Here is an 18,638-nt window from a genome sequence, read left to right on the forward strand (position 1 = left end):
CCTATGTGTACCTACATGTCACTGTAGTGATTGGTGCACTTACTATGTGTTCTCCTCGCAGTCCGGTCAAAAAGACCGCCCGAGGAGAGTGACATCACTTCCTCCCTGCCTGTGTTTACACTAGACAGGCAGGGGAAGCTTCTCATTCGCTGGGAGCGATCGAGAGGGGATGGCCAGAAACCAACGGCCATCCCCTCATCCCGGATCGTTCCTGAAGCGAAACAGACCGCCGCAGCCAGCAGGAGGGGGTCCGATCGGACCCCCCACCCGCTGGAAGGCAAGCACGTACGGGTACGTGCTTGTGCCCGTACATGCCATTCTGCCGATGTATATCTCCATGCGGCGGTGGTCCTTAAGTGGTTATAATGTATATGAGGGAGGACAGACACAAACGCTCCTCCTGTACTGGGGTAACAGCTGGGATTGATGGCGGGAAACCTAGGAATTTTTTTTTTTTTTTTCTTGGTCCAACATTTTTATGTCCCTTCACAGGCTAGAAACTATTTCCCCCGCCCCCCCCCCCCCCTTTTTTTTTTTTTAACATGAATCCTATTTTCTGTTTTCAGGAAGCTATGGCATTTAACAAAATGAATGTCTTTCACTGGCATATCGTTGATGATCCATCTTTCCCTTACCAAAGCGAAGCATTCCCTGAACTGAGTAACAAGGTGAGTAATTTTATACTGGGTTTCTGGTAGAGTAGCGCCAATTCTCTAGTTATGTAATTACACACATGCAAAGCCAATAAATGGAGAAAGGCAGCAGAAGAAGTAATAAAATCGCTTCCTATTGGTAGTGCTTTTTTGGCCTTTTATAGGGAGTTAATGTTGAGGACAAGGGCCTCTTCCCGACAACCCTGGCCATTGGTTGTCGGTATGCAGGCAGGGGGCGTATCGGAATATGGAAGCCCCCTTTAACAAGGGGGGGCGCCCAGATCTCAGCCCCCCATGTTAATGAGTATGCGGTACATTGTACCCCTACCCATTCACTTAAATGTCTCTTCTGATTTTTCTTCTCCCTCCTTCGCTGATGTCTTTTACCTCTGTTGGTTCTTCTCCACCGATGTCTTCTAGCCCTCTCCGGTTCTTCTCCCTCTGTCTGCTGTCTTCTGTCTCTGCCGTCTCTCCTGCACTTATAAAGATGTGGGGCGGGGCCATCTGGTGTAAATATATGGAGACCATGCCCCCTTATGACATCACTGCCTGGGGGCATGATGAGCGGTGGTGTCATAAGGGGCATGGCCTCCATATGACATCACCAGATGGCCCCACTCCATGTCTTTAGAAATCATAGCACACGGTGGAGGGGAGATGAACCGGCATGGACAAAAGAAATTGGAAGATGCCGGAGCTGCAGTACACAGGTTTTTAAAGTAATTTACTAAGGTGTTTTATTTTTGACCCTTCTTTACATCTAAAATTTACCCCATACTCATTCACATAGGGTGGGGGGAAGGCAGGATCTCAGGGCCCTCTTGTTAAGGGGGGGGCTTACAGATTTCGATAAGCCCCCCTGCCCGCAGACACAGACAACCAATGGCCAGGCTTGTTGGGAAGAGGCCCTTGTCCCCAACATGGGCACAATGTGCTTTGGGGATGCAGAACCCCTCCTGCCCCAAAGCACCCACCACCCCATCTTGAGGGCATTTGGCCTGGTATAGTCCAGGAAGGGGGGGCACTCGCTTAAACCCTCCCTTTTCCTGAGCTGCATGCTCTAAAGGTCTGGTATGGATTATGGGGGGGACCCTATGCTGCTTTTTCAGCGGGGGGGGTTCCCCTTAAAATCCATGTCAGAGTGCCTGGCAAGGATGTCAGGGATAAGATTGTAGACCTACACAAGGCTGGAATGGGCTAGAAGGCCATCTCCAAGCAGCTTGGTTAAAGGGCAACAACAGTTGGTGCGATTATTCGCAAATGGAAGAAATACAAAATAACTGTTAATCTCCCTTGGTCTGGGGCTCCATGCAAGATGATCACGAGTACGATGAGGAATTGGCCCAGAGCTACACAAGAGAAACTTGTCAAATATCTCAAGGCAGCTGGGACCATAGTCGCCAGGAAAACAATTGGTAACATTACACTGTGAAGGATTGAAATCCTGCCGCGCCCACCAGGTCCCCCTGCTCAAGAAAGCACATGTACAGGCACGTCTGAAGTTTGCTAATGAACATCTGAATGATTCAGCAGAGAACTGGGTGACAGTGTTGTGGTCAGATGAGACCAAAATCAAGCTCTTGGGCAGCGTTCCTCAACGAGTTAAGTTGATGCCAATCACCCCAAGAACACCATCCCCCTCTCAAATATGGCTGGTGAAACCTTATGCTTTGGGGGTGTTTTTCTGCCAAAGTGACAGGACAACTTCAGCTCATCAAAGGGACGATGGACGGGCCATGTACCATCAAATCTTGGGTGAGCACCTCCTTCCCTCAGCCAGGACATTGAAAATGGGTCATGGATGAGTATTCCAGCATGACAATGACCCAAAACATTCAGCCAAGGCAACAAAGGAGTGGCTCAAGAAGAAGCACATTAAGGGCCTGGAGTGGCCACTAGGGGCCATTCGCTCCCCCAAACCTGAGGCAAAGCAAATACCCCAAAAATGTATTTTGGTGGCTGCCATTTTATTGGAGTCCCCAATTTTAGAATATATAGATGGCCATGAACTGCCGTATTGCTAAAGATATGGAAACCATATGATTGAGTTCCAGAAATCTTGAATAAATAGAAAAGGGGGATTAATAAAATGATTGTATTGCAAAATAATAATACAATATGAACACCTTACTATGAACCAATACGCCATCTAGTGGGAAAACATTTTTTTGGATTAGTGCCACACAGTGATTTTTGTTTATATGATTTATGAGAGATCACTTTTGGTATGTTTCCAATAGTGACCGTTAGCACAGTTCCTTTTCAAAAAAAAAAAAGGAATGAGTCCGATCTATGAACTTTAGACTTCTGAAGCACAAAGGCTAGGTTATAATTGGAAGAGCATACACTTTTTTTTTATATATATATATATATATATATATATATATATATATATATATATATATATATATTTTTTTTTTCTGATCTAGTACCTTCTGTTTGAGTCTGTAGTATGATTATTAAACATAACCAAACCTCACTGTATTTAAAACTAGCAGTACATTGGCTGTGGGTTATTTATTTTTTTGGGGTAGAAATCGGTATAGATTTTGCTATAAATGTACCCATAGACCTAAGATGCTTGTCACCCTGTCAGGATCAAAATGGTTGCATTGTGCAGACATTTGTCTGTAGGTCAGCCCTAAAATGTGACGACTAAACCAGGTAATCCTAGGGAAGCAACAGATTGTCTATCACAAACTATTCATGATTATGATTTGGTTATTGGAATCCTGCATGTTTTCTGACATTGTTCTACAGAATAATTGAGCTGCAGTAATAGGTCTGTTGTACACGTTTGAAAATAGAACAATACAATACAGTCTATAAACTGTTTTCTGTAGAATAATCAAATTGTATCAGGGAACCACAGTCCCAGGTTGGAATTCAAGCAAACTTCCAGCATATGGATCTGAGCTTGTGACAAAAATATACATACTGTAAGTATAGGTGAGTTTAAATGAAAACTACATGTCAGTATTCCTATAGGATCTGGAGGTTGCAGGCAGTGGAAACTATATTCAGATGTTGAAGTAGAGGACCTTTGACCTGCTGCCTCCTGAGGCCCACTTCTGATTGGCCAGAGGTGCCCCCATCACATTAACTGGCCTATAGGAAGGCTTGAGAGGGGCAAGCCAAAGTGGTCTTTTCCGTGAAATATAGAGACGTTCTTCAGCTGCATATCTGGATCCAATGCCTGTTTTGATATGCATTTTTTATTTATTTTATTTATTTATTTTTATAGGCAAGTTCTGTGCATGTATTGAAAAAAGTTGCATTACTTGTTTTATGAATTTAACTTCTTGCTAATAAACACATTCTGATTTCAGGGAGCTTATCAGGCATCAACACACATTTATAGTTTCATTGATATACGCATAGTGATCGAGTTTGCTAGACTAAGAGGAATTCGGGTTATACCAGAGTTTGATACTCCAGGACACACTTACTCATGGGGTAATGGTGAGTATGGTTTGTGCAAACTAAAGCGAGCTTCTATATACAGTACTATTACTTTATACTTTTAACCACGTCCTGCCAAAAGGCAGTCATTTGACATCCTGGACTTGAAGTGGTGATATCTGGATGATGCATGCAGCTACATGCATCATCCGGATATTTATTTTCAGCCAGCGATTCCCTATATTGAAAAAGCCATCCTAGAGGCTCAGGAGCCACTGGATTTCTTTTATAGGCAGTTGGAAGGGGATGCCCCTCCTGCTGCCCTCCGGTGCCTCTCTGGGCTCTCCCGTGCAATCGGTGACCAACGGAACAGATTGGGTGAAATGACATTCGGACCACATATGTGCGATATTGCCACAAACGTTGGTGTGAGAGCACTAATTCTAGCACTAGACCTCCTCTAACTCTAAACTGGTAACCTGTAAATTTTTTCTGGCCGTTACATGTTTATGTATTTTTTAAAAAAAATTGGGCTATCTAAAGTATATCTTCCCAAAAAAATTGCTACGCAAATACTGTGTGACACAAAAAAAATTGCAACCACCGCCGTTTTATTCTCTGGCACCTTTGCTAAAATAAAAAAAATAAAAAAAAAAAGGTTTGGGGGTTCTGAGTAATTTTTTTTTCTTTTTTTTTTTTTTTTTCTTATTTCTAGCAAAAAATAAAATTATAGGAGAGAAATGGCAGAATTGGCCCGTATGCGAAGTGGTTAATTGTTATAGGTTATAATTTACGGTATTCTTTTTGCAATTAGATAATCTTAGTATATAAAAGCAGTATCAAATCGAATGTAAAGATGCCATTTGATAACAGCCAATCAGGTTTCTGCTTTTGTTGCACTTAATGTAAATTATCCTCCAACCTTGTACGCTGTGTCCATACACTTAAAAGGAAAAACGCCAAAATGTTTAACAAGTAAGATTTGTATGTCCGTTTTTAGTTATTTCCATCTTTTGTAAAGTACATTTATTTATTTTTTATTTATATTTTTGTACTTTTTTTTTTTCTCTACCTTAGGCCAAAAAGATCTTTTGACTCCTTGTTACAAAGATGGAGAGCCAAGTGGAAGTTTTGGACCTGTGAACCCAATTGTTAATGGCACTTATACGTTTATGTATAAATTGTTTGAAGAAATTGGCAAATTGTTTCCTGACCAATATATCCATTTAGGAGGGGATGAGGTAGATTTCTCTTGCTGGTGAGTTAACTACGTTTGATATATTTCATGCCAGATAAAAAAAAAAAAAAACTATTAACTCCACTAAACTGTTTTGTAGACGATAAAAGCCGTGCACACACTAAAATGTAAACAGCAGTGGCAGCGGTCTACATAAGCCTTAGAGATGCACGCACCTCTTGTCCCAAAAAATGACTGCATCCCCACTGCCTGGGGGGACTTGGACTATCATGGGTATTTCCAAGTGGGGGTATTTTGATATTTAAGGGAGGGTTGTTTATTTTAATTGAGAGAAAAAAAAGTTATACTTACTTGTTCTGTGCAATGAAATTGCACAGAGCTTTCCCTTAGCTTTTCTGTGGTGGTTCCCTGCTGGCACTTTTGGCTTCTTCCCCTGGATGCCCCCTCAGCAAGCCATGTGCTTTAGGGGACATCTGTGTGGGCATAATGCAGTGTGCATCACCTTATTTTCCAATCTCTTCCTCTTAGTGATATACTATAGTGTGTGTGTGTGTGTGTGTGTGGTGGTAGATGGTAGGGCCGTGTCATCTAATTTAGGTTAAATGCCCATTTCTGCTTAGCTGGAGTTTTTGCAGCAAACCTGTACACTGCTCGACATGTAAAGCAATCAGCATTTTACTTGAAGCTGAACTTTTAAGCCAAGTGATTTGATAAACACATTGGGGACTGTTTTTTGTACTTGCCAAAAAATGTATTCTGAGGCTGGTGGATCTTGACAAAAGTACAACCAAACCTGCTCCCCTTGAAATTTCTTTGCAGTCTGTACTGAAATTGAACAGTACAGCGTAATCTATGAAACATCCTAGCCTGTGATTGCATAATGAAGGAACAGGAAACAAGCACTCTGTGTGCTTTTCTCCTCCTCGTTAGCTCTCTGTGTCAGGCCAGCACTGTGCAATGCATTAGATTAGAACCCAAAGCTGCATGTAAAAATGTTATGGATTTATTACAAACCAATAACTGTGTCTGCTTAATCCTTTTAGGAAATCCAATCCTGATATTACGAAGTTTATGGCCGAGCATGGCTTTGGTACAGACTACTGCAAACTCGAATCATACTATGTTCAACAGTAAGTGTTGTCCCAGCCATCGGTGCTAACATAGCATGATGCTACCTTTTTTTTTTATTTTTATTTTTTAATGTGACACACTTAGTACAGAATGCCATTCCAAAAGCTCTCCTAACTTGAAATTTGTACTCAACCGCTTTTTTTTTATTTTTTTATTTTTTAAATCAGGCAATTTTTTTTGTTTAAACACATTACAAGGCTATCAAAAGACAAAGTAGTGTTTTATAACCCATTCTTTTTCCATATACGAAAATCACTTCCCACACAGAGCATAAAAAGGACCCACCTACGTGGAATGTAGCAAAGAAGAACTGAAGTATTTTAACATTGTTTTAAACCCTTACCTATACCTAGTGACGTGACTGGCCTCGTGTGATACAAATCCTCCTGCATAAGCTGTACTTGTTTCGTTGCAGTCACATTTGTCCTATACATTCTTATAATAGTATGCCACTCTACCATAAAGCCCAACTCTATGGATTGTTCAGCTTATTGTCATCCTATGTATAGATACTCCAGTCTCTGCTGTGGAACTTTGCAGCTCCTCCGGGGTTGCCTTAGGTCTCTGTGCTGCCTCTCTGATTTATTGCCCTCCTTGCCCGGCGCTCCTAGGGACCATCAAAGATATGGATTTTTATTTTTTTATACCCTAAACCTGTACTTTTCAACAACATTGTCCCTTACTTGTTTGGAGAGTTCCTTGGTCTTCATGGCAGTGTTTGGTTAGTGATGCCTCTTGCTTAGGTGTTGCAGCCTCTGGGGCCTTTCAAAAAGGTGTGTGTGTATATGTAATGACAGGTCATGTGACAATTAGCTTGCACACAGGTGGACATTTCACTAATTATGTGACTTCTGAAGGTAATTGGTTGTACCAGAGCTTTTTTGGGCTTCATAACAAAGGGGGTGAATGCATGCGCACATGCCAATTTATCAGTTTTTTTGTTTTTTTTCTTCTGAAAAATTGTTTTATGTAATATATTCTCATTTTACTTCACCAGCTTAGACTATTTTTTTCTGATCCATCACGTAAAATTCAGGTTAAAAAAAAATATTGAACTAAAGGTTATAATGTAACAAAATGGGTAAAAAGCTAAGGGGGGGTGAATGCTTTTGTAAGGCACTGTATATTGCATGCAAGTTAGTGGCTAGATTTCTGTCTCTCCCCACGTTCTCAATAGGAAACAATGGGTAGAACAGGTGAACAATCTTCTAGTTAGGGAGCAGTTAACATTTTAGCATAGAAATGCAAATTGTAAATTCCATTCTATTTGGCAGGCCTGGTTGAAAACTCCGGAGTTAGCGCCTTCACAGCTGGTTTTGCACTGGCTGTTACAAGTGTAAAGGGTATACATTCTTTCATATAAGAGGATAACACTGATTCTTGGGGTTGGAAATATAGCAGGTCCTAAAGTTGTTGATACTTTATCTAAAGCCAATCCCTACCCGTACTCCCTGTTAAAAGGGACAAGCCCTTTCAGGAGAAGAGGGTAGGATGAAGGCATCCATATTCAAGATCTGGCCCATTGGCCATATGTTCTTTCGTGTGGGAGGGGTTGACTCCCCACCCACCTATGGATGTTTGCTACTGTTTTTTTGTTTTACTATTGTCTTCTATTTTTTTTTTTAAGTGTTTCATGATTCTAATATACCACTTGGTGCCCATTTTGTTGACCTTATAATCCGAAACCTAGTGGGTATTATGTGATTGGTTTTATGATGGTATAATCTTTACCAGGATATTTTCCCTTTCCTTACATGGTATGTTTTAGAATAAAAAAAAAAAAAGACTAGGCATCAGCTGCACAACATTATTTTTTTCCTTCATACCTGCTGTGGAGCCTTGCGGCTTGACTGCTGTTTTCTGACTGCGCATGCGCAAGTCCCACAACGCTTTGTGAATGGCCAGCTTGTCTTCTGGGACACACAGAAGACAATACAACGTGATGTCCTGGGCCGCGGCCCTGCTGAATCAGAAGTACACTTGTACTTCCAATAAAAGTACTAATTGAAAAAAAAAAATACAAGGGGCGGTCTTTTGTTTAACCAGTTGCCGACCGCCGCACGACGATGTACGTCGACAGCATGGCACGGGCAGGCATAAGGGCGTACATGTACGTCCCTGCCTTCCCGCGGGTCGGGGGCCCGATCGGGCCCCCGCCCGGTGCCTGCGGCGGTCGGTTTTCGTGCGGGAGCGATCCCGGACGAGGGGACGGCCATTCATTCATGGCCACCCCCTCGCGATCGCTCCCGACGAATGAAAATCCTTCGTGACATCACTTCCTCTCCTGTGAGGAGAGGAAGTGATGTATTCTCTCCTCCGTGTCGGTATTTTTCGTTCCGACACGGAGGAGAACGGATCGGTGAGTTGCACCAACACTCTACACAAACAGTAGAACATGCCAGGCACACTCACACCCCCCCTTTACCCCCCGATCACCCCCCCAATTACCCCTGCCCCCCAGTCACAGTGACACCAATGTCATTTTTTTTTTTTTTTTTTTTTTGCATTGGTGTCATTTGTGACTGTAATAACTGTTAGGGCAGTTAGGGTTAGCCCCCTTTAGTTCTAATGTACCCCCCTAACCCCCCCAATAAAGGTTTAACCCCGTGATCACCCCCCGTCGCCAGTGTCACTAAGGCTGGGTTCACATTGCAGCGGTTTATGAGAACGAATGTGATTCGCACCGCACTGCAGTGCAAATCACATCCGATCTCTGTGCGATTCGAGTTCAGCCATTCGCCGCACCCGCCGCACCCGCCGCAAATTCGCACGGGACCCTTTTTTTGGCCCGCAGCAGAATCGGATCGCATGGGTGTTCACGCCATGCGATCCGAGTTTGCAGATCGCACTGCGATATGCAAACTGATCTGGGGGTGTCAGTAACATTTCACTGACACTCCCAGCAGTTCGCATAGGGCAGTGTGAACTGCCGCCGGGAGGCATGCGATGCGGGAACCCGCCGCGCATTCGTGGCGTTCCCGCATCGCTCCAGTGTGAACCCAGCCTAATAAGCGATCATTTTTCTGATCGCCGTATTAGTGTCACAGGTGACGCTAGTTAGGCAGGTAGGTATTTAGGTTCGCCGCAGCTTTTTATAGCACCAGGGACCCCCATATACTACCGCATAAAGCCCCCTGATTGCCCCCTAGTTAACCCTTTCACCAGTGATCACCATATAACTGTTACAGGTGACGCTGGTTGGTTAGTTATTTTTTTATAGTTTCAGGGCACCCGCCATTTATTACCTAATAAAGGTTTAACCCCCTGATCACCCGGCGGGTGTCATTTGTGACTAATAACTGTTAGGGCAGTTAGGGTTAGCCCCCTTTAGTTCTAAGGTACCCCCCTAACCCCCCCAATAAAGGTTTAACCCCGTGATCACCCCCCGTCGCCAGTGTCACTAAGGCTGGGTTCACATTGCAGCGGTTTATGAGAACGGATGTGATTTGCACCGCACTGCAGTGCAAATCACATCCGATCTCTGTGCGATTCGAGTTCAGCTATACAGATAGTATGGCTGAATTCGTGTCGCACCCGCCGCACCCGCCGCAAACTCGCACGGGACCCTTTTTTTGGTCCGCAGCAGAATCGGATCGCATGGGTGTTCACACCATGCGATCCAAGTTTGCAGATCGCACTGCGATATGCGAACTGATCTGGGGGTGTCATTAACATTTCACTGACACTCCCAGCAGTTCGCATAGGGCAGTGTGAACTGCCGCCGGGAGGCATGCGATGCGGGAACCCGCCGCGCATTCGTGGCGTTCCCGCATCGCTCCAGTGTGAACCCAGCCTAATAAGCGATCGTTTTTCTGATCGCTGTATTAGTGTCACAGGTGACGGCAGTTAGGTATTTAGGTTCGCCGCAGCTTTTTATAACGCCAGGGACCCCCATATACTACCGCATAAAGCCCCCTGATTGCCCCCTAGTTAACCCTTTCACCAGTGATCACCATATAACTGTTACAGGTGACGCTGGTTGGTTAGTTATTTTTTTATAGTTTCAGGGCACCCGCCATTTATTACCTAGTCTCACTAGTGTACCCCTAAATTTAGGGGTGTCTACTTTCCAAAATGGGGTCATTTGGGGGGGGGTTTGTGCCATCTTGGCATTTTATGGCCTTCAAAACTGTAACGCCCTTAGAAAGCCTGAAGGCGGTGCTTGGTTTTCGGGGCCCCGTACGCGGCTAGGCTCCCAAAAAGTCCCACATATGTGGTATCCCCGTACTCAGGAGAAGCAGCAGAATTTATTTTGGGGTGTCATTTCACATATGCCCATGGTATGCGTGAGCAATATATCATTTAGTGACAACTTTGTGAAAAAAAAAAAAAAAAAAAAAAAGTTTGTAATTTTCCCGCAACTTGTGGCAAAATATAAAATATTCCATGAACTCAACATGCCTCTCAGCAAATAGCTTGGGGTGTCTACTTTCTAAAATGGGGTCATTTGTGGGGGTTTTGTGCCATCTTGGCATTTTATGGCCTTCAAAACTGTAATAGGTAGTGAGGAGTGAAGTCAAATATTTACGCCCTTAGAAAGCCTGAAGGCGGTGCTTGGTTTTCGGGGCCCCGTACGCAGCTAGACTCCCAAAAAGTCCCACATATGTGGTATCCCCGTACTCAGGAGAAGCAGCAGAATTTATTTTGGGGTGTTATTTCACATATGCCCATGGCATGCATGAGCAATATATCATTTAGTGACAACTTTGTGAAAAAAAAAAAAAAAAAAAAAAAGTTTGTAATTTTCCCGCAACTTGTGGCAAAATATAAAATATTCCATGAACTCAACATGCCTCTCAGCAAATAGCTTGGGGTGTCTACTTTCTAAAATGGGGTCATTTGTGGGGGTTTTGTGCCATCTTGGCATTTTATGGCCTTCAAAACTGTAATAGGTAGTGAGAAGTGAACTCAAAAATTTACGACCTTAGAAAGCCTGAAGGCGGTGCTTGGTTTTCGGGGCCCCGTACGCGGCTAGGCTCCCAAAAAGTCCCACATATGTGGTATCCCCGTACTCAGGAGAAGCAGCAGAATTTTTTTTGGGGTGTCATTTCACATATGCCCATAGCATGTGTGAGCAATATATCATTTAGTGACAACTTTGTGTAAAAAAAAAAAAAAAAAATTTTTTTTTTGTCATTATTCAATCGCTTGAGGCAAAAAAATAAAATATTCAATGGGCTCAACATGCCTCTTATCAATTTCCTTAGGGGGTCTACTTTCCAAAATGGGGTCATTTGGGGGGGTTTTGTACTGCCCTGCCATTTTAGCACCTCAAGAAATGAGATAGGCAGTCATAAAATAAAAGCTGCGTAAATTCCAGAAAACGTACCTTAGTTTGTAGATGTGACAACTTTTGCGCAAACCAATAAATATACAATTATTGACTTTTTTTTTACCAAAGACATGTGGCTGAATACATTTTGGCCTAAATGTATGACTAAAATTGAGTTTATTGGATTTTTCTAATAACAAAAAGTAGAAAATATCATTTTTTTTCAAAATTTGCGGTCTTTTTACGTTTATATCGCAAAAAATAAAAATCGCAGAGGCAATCAAATACCATCAAAAGAAAGCTCTATTTGTGGGAAGAAAAGGACGCAAATTTTGTTTCGGTACAACATTGCATGACCGCGCAATTACCAGTTAAAGCAGCGCAGTGCCAAAGTGTAAAAAGACCTCTGGTCATTTACCAGCAAAATGGTCCGGTCTTAAAGTGGTTAAGACCACCTCTCAAAAGTGGGTGGAACTCAGCTTTAAGGCCAGGTTGATGACCAGTAACATTGGTTTTATTCGGTTGTCAAAAATACACAAATTTAATTTACTTCTGATGTCAGTGGCAGTTAGTCAGTTCCCACTCAGTGTCAGATTACCCAGCGCTATATCTATATCTCTATATATATATTTTTTTATTTCATAGTTTGTAGCCGCTACAACTTTCTTGCAAGCCAAACATACTCATTGGAATTGTTTTTACCAAAGCACAAAATACACTTTGGGGGGAAAAAAAATTGGTCCTTTTTTGTTTTGTTTTTATATATGAAAAATAAAGCCCAGGGATAATGAAACGCTACCAAAAAGCGCTATTTTGTTTGAAAAAAAAAAAAATGCTATAACTTTTGTTTGGGTGCAGCATTGCATAAACGTGCAATTACCAGTTAGTACAGTGCTGAGAATACGTTAGAAGAGGGATGATGGACCATTAGGTTTTCTAGGACTACCCTCAATTCTTGGAACTCGACAGAGTGATGGTAGTGAGTGCACTTCCTTTAGTCCTCATGCACACGGACGTTTTAAAAAACTGGCTGCAAAGCTAGCTCAGACGCCTGGGAAAATCGGCATTAAACTCGATTTTTACCGCGTCTTTGCATTGGCGTTTTTATGTGTTTTTTAGCATTAAGTAGCGTTTTTAAAGAAAAACACATCTCTTGGCTACAGCACTCCCAAATTTCCCACAATGCCACAGAAACCAAAGAAAATATGTTATGCGTTTGTGCGCGTTTTTACAGCTCTAGCTCCACGCCACGGAACGCACTGGTCCTGTGTTTTTTTTTTTTTTTATTTTTTTTTTTTTTACAGCTTAAAAACGCCTAGGCTATTTGCAGCTCAAAAAACGCCTAGGTGGGCATGAAGCCATAGACTAAAATGGCTGCAAAAAACGCTCAAAAAAGCGGCTGTAAAAATGTCTGTGTGCATGAGGCCTAAATGTGGACAGAGGTGGGTTTCTGTATCCTACTGAGCATAACACTGAAAAAAACTCCCTCCCCAAGGGATGTCTGCTTTTCAGAGGGGTTATCCAATTGGCTTTCGGTTTTAGTTTAACCGGTTCCCGACCAGCGCACGCCGATGTACGTCGACAGAATGACACGGGCAGGCATATTGGCGTACAGGTACGTACAATCTTCAATGCCGCCCTGCCGTCGGGATATAAAAATCACTGATCGCCTCCATTACTAGTAAAAAAAAAAATGAATAAAAAATGATTAATAAAAATGCTATAAAACTATCCCTATTTTGTAAATGCTATAACTTTTGCGCAAACCAATCAATAATCGCTTATTGCGATATTTTTGGTAAAAAAATGTAGAATACGTATCGGCCTAAACAGAGGGGAAAAAATTTTTTTTATATATTTTTGGGGGATATTTATTATAACAAAAAGTAAAAAATGCGTTTTTTTTCAAAATTGTCCCTCTATTTTTGTTTATAGCGCAAAAAATAAAAACCACAGGGGTGATAAAATATCACCAAAAGAAAGCTCTATTTGTGGGGAAAAAAAGGACGTCAATTTTGTTTGGGAGCCACGTCGCACGACCGCGCAATTGTCTGTCAGTTAAAGCGACGCAGTGCCGAATCGCAAAAAGGGGTCTGGTCTTTGACCAGCAAAATGGATCGGTCTGTAAGTGGTTAAGGCTTGTTTAAAAAAAAAAAAAAAAAAAAAAAAAAGAGCACATAGACTTCAGTGTATGATAGGGGTGTGACGTTAGGATTGGCTCAGAAATTAGAAAATTGATATGTACAAACTTTATTATTCCTAATGAATGTTGATTCCTTCACTGATCTGGATGTAACCCTTGTCTGATGTACTGTTTGAATATTATTTATGTGCGCAATAAAAATCTGTACCAAAAAAAAAAAAAAAAAGCACAGTGCTAAATGGCCTGGTCACGAAGGGGATAAAATCTTTTGGCGCTGAAGTGGATTCTAAAAAAAATAAAAAAATCTGATTAAAAAAAAAATAACAAATATGTTATGCTTGCCTAGTCTGTGCAATGGTGTACTGAGCATCCTTGATCCTCTTCTTTTGGTCTGCCTCCAGTGGCCAGAATGCATTAAGGTTAATATACCTTAAAGGGGTTGTAAAGGTAAATGTTTGTTTTTTCACCTTAATGCATTCTATGCAATAAGGTGAAAAAACATCTCACACTGCCGGCGCCCCCAGTCCACCCATTTGTACTTACCTGACCCCTCGAAAAACCCACGCTCGACCCCGCCGTCCTCTTCGCCGCTCAGCCTGGTCGCTGATTAGCTGGAGTGGATGGATTGAAAGCAGCGCAGCCATTGGCTCGTGCTGCTGTCAATCGCATCCACTGACGCGGAGCGCCGGGGGGCTGTGCCCTGTGATACAGTGAGCGACTATAGCCGCCGGCTGTATCACGGGATCGCGCCCGCAGGTGGTTCTCACCATGCGAGGGAGCTCGCATGAACGTGAGAAGTACCTGCGGGAGGAAGCAGAGACAGCCGCCGAGGGACCTCAGAAGAGCAGGTTCGGGGCCACTCTGTGCAAAACGAGCTGCACAGTGGAGGTAAGTATAACATGTTTGTTATTTAAAAAAAATAAAATGTTACTTTACAATCCCTTTAAGGCTTTAGAACTACTTTAGCATAGAGGAGCCCTTAAAATAACTTTTGCTCTACCGCTTACAGTACATTAATGTGGTGATCGGTGGAAGGAGTGCTTCTGAACATTGGTGGTCAGGAGTTGGAATTGCCCCCCCTTACAGAAAGGCTGCTCTGTTGTATGAACAAGAGACATCTGGTTCTATAGGACTTCCCATATGTCCTGTCTGACAGCAGACTATAGGAAGTACATAAACAGAGTTGGAATCCCCCCTCCTTTTTATAATAGGGGGAAAAAAAAGCATAATTTTGGTATAGAAAATTATGTGGAACACCTTCAACAGGTTATATTCTAGTGTGTTCTCCATTTTTACTTCTCCTCCCTGTCTTTCTTTTCCAGAATTCTCGGTATAATGACCAAATTGGGAAAGGGTTACATGGTTTGGCAGGAAGTTTTCGATAACCATAACCAGGTATGTTCTTTTAATTAGAATTGTACAATACTGGACTGTCTTTTGGCCTCACTGTATTTTCCCACTTATTTTGCTCTTGACATGCCTTGCAGCAGACCTTTCCTCGTCTATTCAGTGCTCTGTATTTTTTATTTTTTTTTAAAGGGTTTTCATGTTAAACTGTGTCTGGCAACATACTATTTGTGTGGGTTTTGTTTTAATTTAAACTTTTATATTACTGGTTTTCCTGAAGCAGAACACAGCAATGCCTCAACTCTATTTGGACTTTGTTGCTTTCCCTGATGTACCACTCTCCAATGGGATGCTTTAGTGACCTGTAAGGCCACCTCATTGGTTAGTGGGATGATGGGGTGAGGTTACTAAAACTGAGGTGGTGAAATGTTGCGGCCTAGTTTTAAAACCAAATTTCAGCCTTCTGTCACTTTAAATCCACTACATACAGTATACAGCATGGTTTTCAATCCTGCTTCCCACTCCTGGAACAAAATCGAGACGGGATGAGCACTGATCAGCCATTCACATTTGTGCCAGCTGTGCCTTGATTAGTCGCAGTGCAAGCCAATCAGTGGGTGCTGGCCAATGATTTACCCCCAGCCTCTGCTGATCAGCAAAAGAGGCTGACGGGATAGAGCTCTGTTTTGCCAGCGGGGATGTGGCAGTTTGTTTCCCTGCAAAGCAGGGAATAAAATCCAGCACCTATCTTTAGTAAAAACTGCACACAGCGAATGCACCAAGCACTGTTAGGTACAGATTTAGCCCTTTGATCTCCCTAGATGTTAACCCCTTCCCAGCCAGTGTAATTAGTACAAGGGCCGTGTATATTTTTAGCACTGATCGGTGTATTTAGTGTTCCCACAAAGATTTCGGTGTCGGATTGCCCATCGTACTGTCACAGTCCCACTATAAGTTACTGATCACTGCCATTACTAGTAGGGGTGCAACGGATGGTCACCAATCCGTGATCCGAATGGGTCACCCTGTTCAGATCGGCACATGGCGCGATCCATGGAGCACTCCACAGCCTTGGCCTTAGGAAAGGCCTCGGCTTCGGCCTAGCACCGGAGCGGTGGCCATCTTTGTACACCTGGCAGCCGTTTACAATGTGATTGCTCCATCAAATGAAGGAACGATCACTTGTAAACAACCAGCGTCATGACATGAAGCCAGTTCCTCTCTCCCTTCTGTACAGATCTGGACAGTGGAGGGGAGAGATCAGATGGCAGCAGCGCTGTGGGTTGGATCTGTAGTGCCCACAGTGCTGCCCTGTTACAATTGCTGTCACAGCCATCCCTCCACACCCTGCCAATACTCTGCAACACCCTGCCAATATTACAGTGGGGGAGATTGTAGATATTACAGTGGGGACTATATGGTGATGGAATTTTCACAGGTTTTTGCAATTTCAATTATTTGCTGATCCAAAAAATGATACAATCTGTGACTCTGATCCGAGGAACGAGCCGATCCGTGAGTTTTGTTTTTTTGATCCGTTGCACCCCTAATTACTAGTATATAAAAAATAAAAATTCCAGTGTATATACACCATAGTTTGTAGATACTATAACTTTCACACAAACCAATCAATATACACTTGTGTGTTTTTATTTTTTGGAAAAAAAAAAATATGGCAGAATACGGATTGGCCTAATTTTATGAAAAGTGTGCTTCTTTAAATTTTTGTATTGTTTTTCATACCAGAAAGTTAATAATACCAACAAAAGATAGCTCTATTTGTGAAATTGACAGTTAAAGTAATGCAGTGCCAAAATGCAAAAAATTGCCTGGTCATGAAGGGGTGGTAAATCTTCTTCTGGAGGTTAACTGGCAATTGTGCGCTCATGCAACACTGTACGCAAAATTTTTATAATTCTTTTTCACACAAATGGGGCTTTCTGTTAGTGGTATTTGGTCACCCCGGGGGGGGGGGGTTAATATAGATGAACAAAAACGGAAATATATTGGGAAAAAAACACCTTTCTACTATAAAACCTGCTCAATAAAAAATTACATTAAAATGTATTCTGCTACAAATCTTCTGGTTAAAAAAATAAATAAATTCCAATAAGTGTGTATATTTGATTAGCTTGAAAGTTAGTGTTTGGTATAGATACTGGAGTTTTTTTTTTTTTTTTTTTTTTTTTTTCTTTTTTACCAGTAATGGCGGTGATCAGCGACTCATAGTGGGACTCTCATAGTGTAATGGACAATCTAACACTGGCTGGGGGTTCACTAACTCGGTACTAGTACTGTGCACTGTCACTGTACTAATGGCACTGGCTAGGAAGGGTATAACATCTAGGGGTGATCAAAGTGTTAAATGCGTGCCCAACACTGTGTGTGTGTGTGTGTGTTGCGCTTTTTACTAAGCGATCGTGTTTTTTTTTTTTTTTTTTTTTTTTTTTTTTCCCCTGCTTTGCAAGGAATATATAAAAAAAAAAATCGCAAGTCAGTGTCTGTTTGCAACTCAGAGCTCCCTACCGCGAACGATGGACCTGTTCAGTCCTGGCGATTAATCACTGGCTAGGACCCTCCGATCAACTTGTGCTGTAATAAATCACAGCCTAACCAGGACAGCGGCACGTGCATGCACCCCTACCCAGAAGCACTGATCAAGTACCAGATATGTGATCCAGCGCAGAGTGCAGCAATTTATCTGCGGGGGACGGGCGGCAAGCGTTTATACAGCTCTCACATTGGGAGCATTTGTTAGAAGATGATAATTTGGACCAGATTGGCCCAAACAACTATTTTAAAGTGACAGAAAGCTGGAGTTGGGTTTTAAATCCTAAACCTTTTTCTTATCGTGCATCACAGAACACAGAGTCATAGTAGTTACTATGTGGGTTATAGGCCACCTTTAGGTGATGGACACTGGCACACCCTAAATTAAAAAGTGCACTTCCTATGTAACCCCTCCCACTGGTGGGAGTACCTCAGTTTTGTAGCCAGTGTCTAAGGTGTTGGTCATGAGTAAAGATGTGCTGAGCTCCTCTGGGGCTAGCCATGCAGACCGGATCCCTTCATGGTGTCTTTATGGCTGAATTGAATGGTACCCACGCCTCGAAATGAGGTTTTGCCTGTAATGATTCTCTTTTTAGAGCGCTGGACCCCGGGATCCAGTACTTTTTGGTAGTAAGGCCATAAAGTTTTACTGGCGGAGGTGCTATTGCAATTCCAGGATTGTGGGTTTCTTTGAGAATCCCCAGCTCCTGAAGGTTTAACATAACCCACGTGAAGGGTGAAGATTGGGTCTGTTGATTTACCACAGACGGGAAAGGCAAGTCGAGTTTTCTAAGAAATTTTAAAAATTTTCTTAAGACTGTCTCCTTTAAATTAGTAATGTTGTCATGCCTATGTGTCACCACTGGGGCTGTATTGAGCACTTGCGTCTCATGCTTCTGAGAGCTCACGTTTGTCTCCAGGAAACAACAAGGAGCTGAAACT

General features: G+C 42.5%; 1 protein-coding gene across 2 annotated transcripts in view; it reads left to right on the plus strand.

Annotated features, from left to right (window-relative positions):
- The window catches only part of LOC143940793 (beta-hexosaminidase subunit beta-like), an 88,249-nt gene that overhangs the window by 35,431 nt on the left and 34,180 nt on the right, over positions 1-18,638 (plus strand). For both annotated transcript variants that reach the window (XM_077462525.1, XM_077462524.1), the window contains exons 6-10: positions 567-668; positions 3,983-4,115; positions 5,133-5,313; positions 6,297-6,383; positions 15,122-15,194. In XM_077462525.1, coding sequence (XP_077318651.1) covers positions 567-668; positions 3,983-4,115; positions 5,133-5,313; positions 6,297-6,383; positions 15,122-15,194 — 576 coding nt within the window. The remainder of the gene's footprint in view (positions 1-566; positions 669-3,982; positions 4,116-5,132; positions 5,314-6,296; positions 6,384-15,121; positions 15,195-18,638) is intronic.

The sequence above is a fragment of the Lithobates pipiens genome, unplaced genomic scaffold, assembly GCF_037356315.1.
Source record: "Lithobates pipiens isolate NorthernLeopardFrog02 unplaced genomic scaffold, aLitPip1_a1.2 Scaffold_3, whole genome shotgun sequence".
Lineage (NCBI taxonomy): Eukaryota > Metazoa > Chordata > Amphibia > Anura > Ranidae > Lithobates > Lithobates pipiens.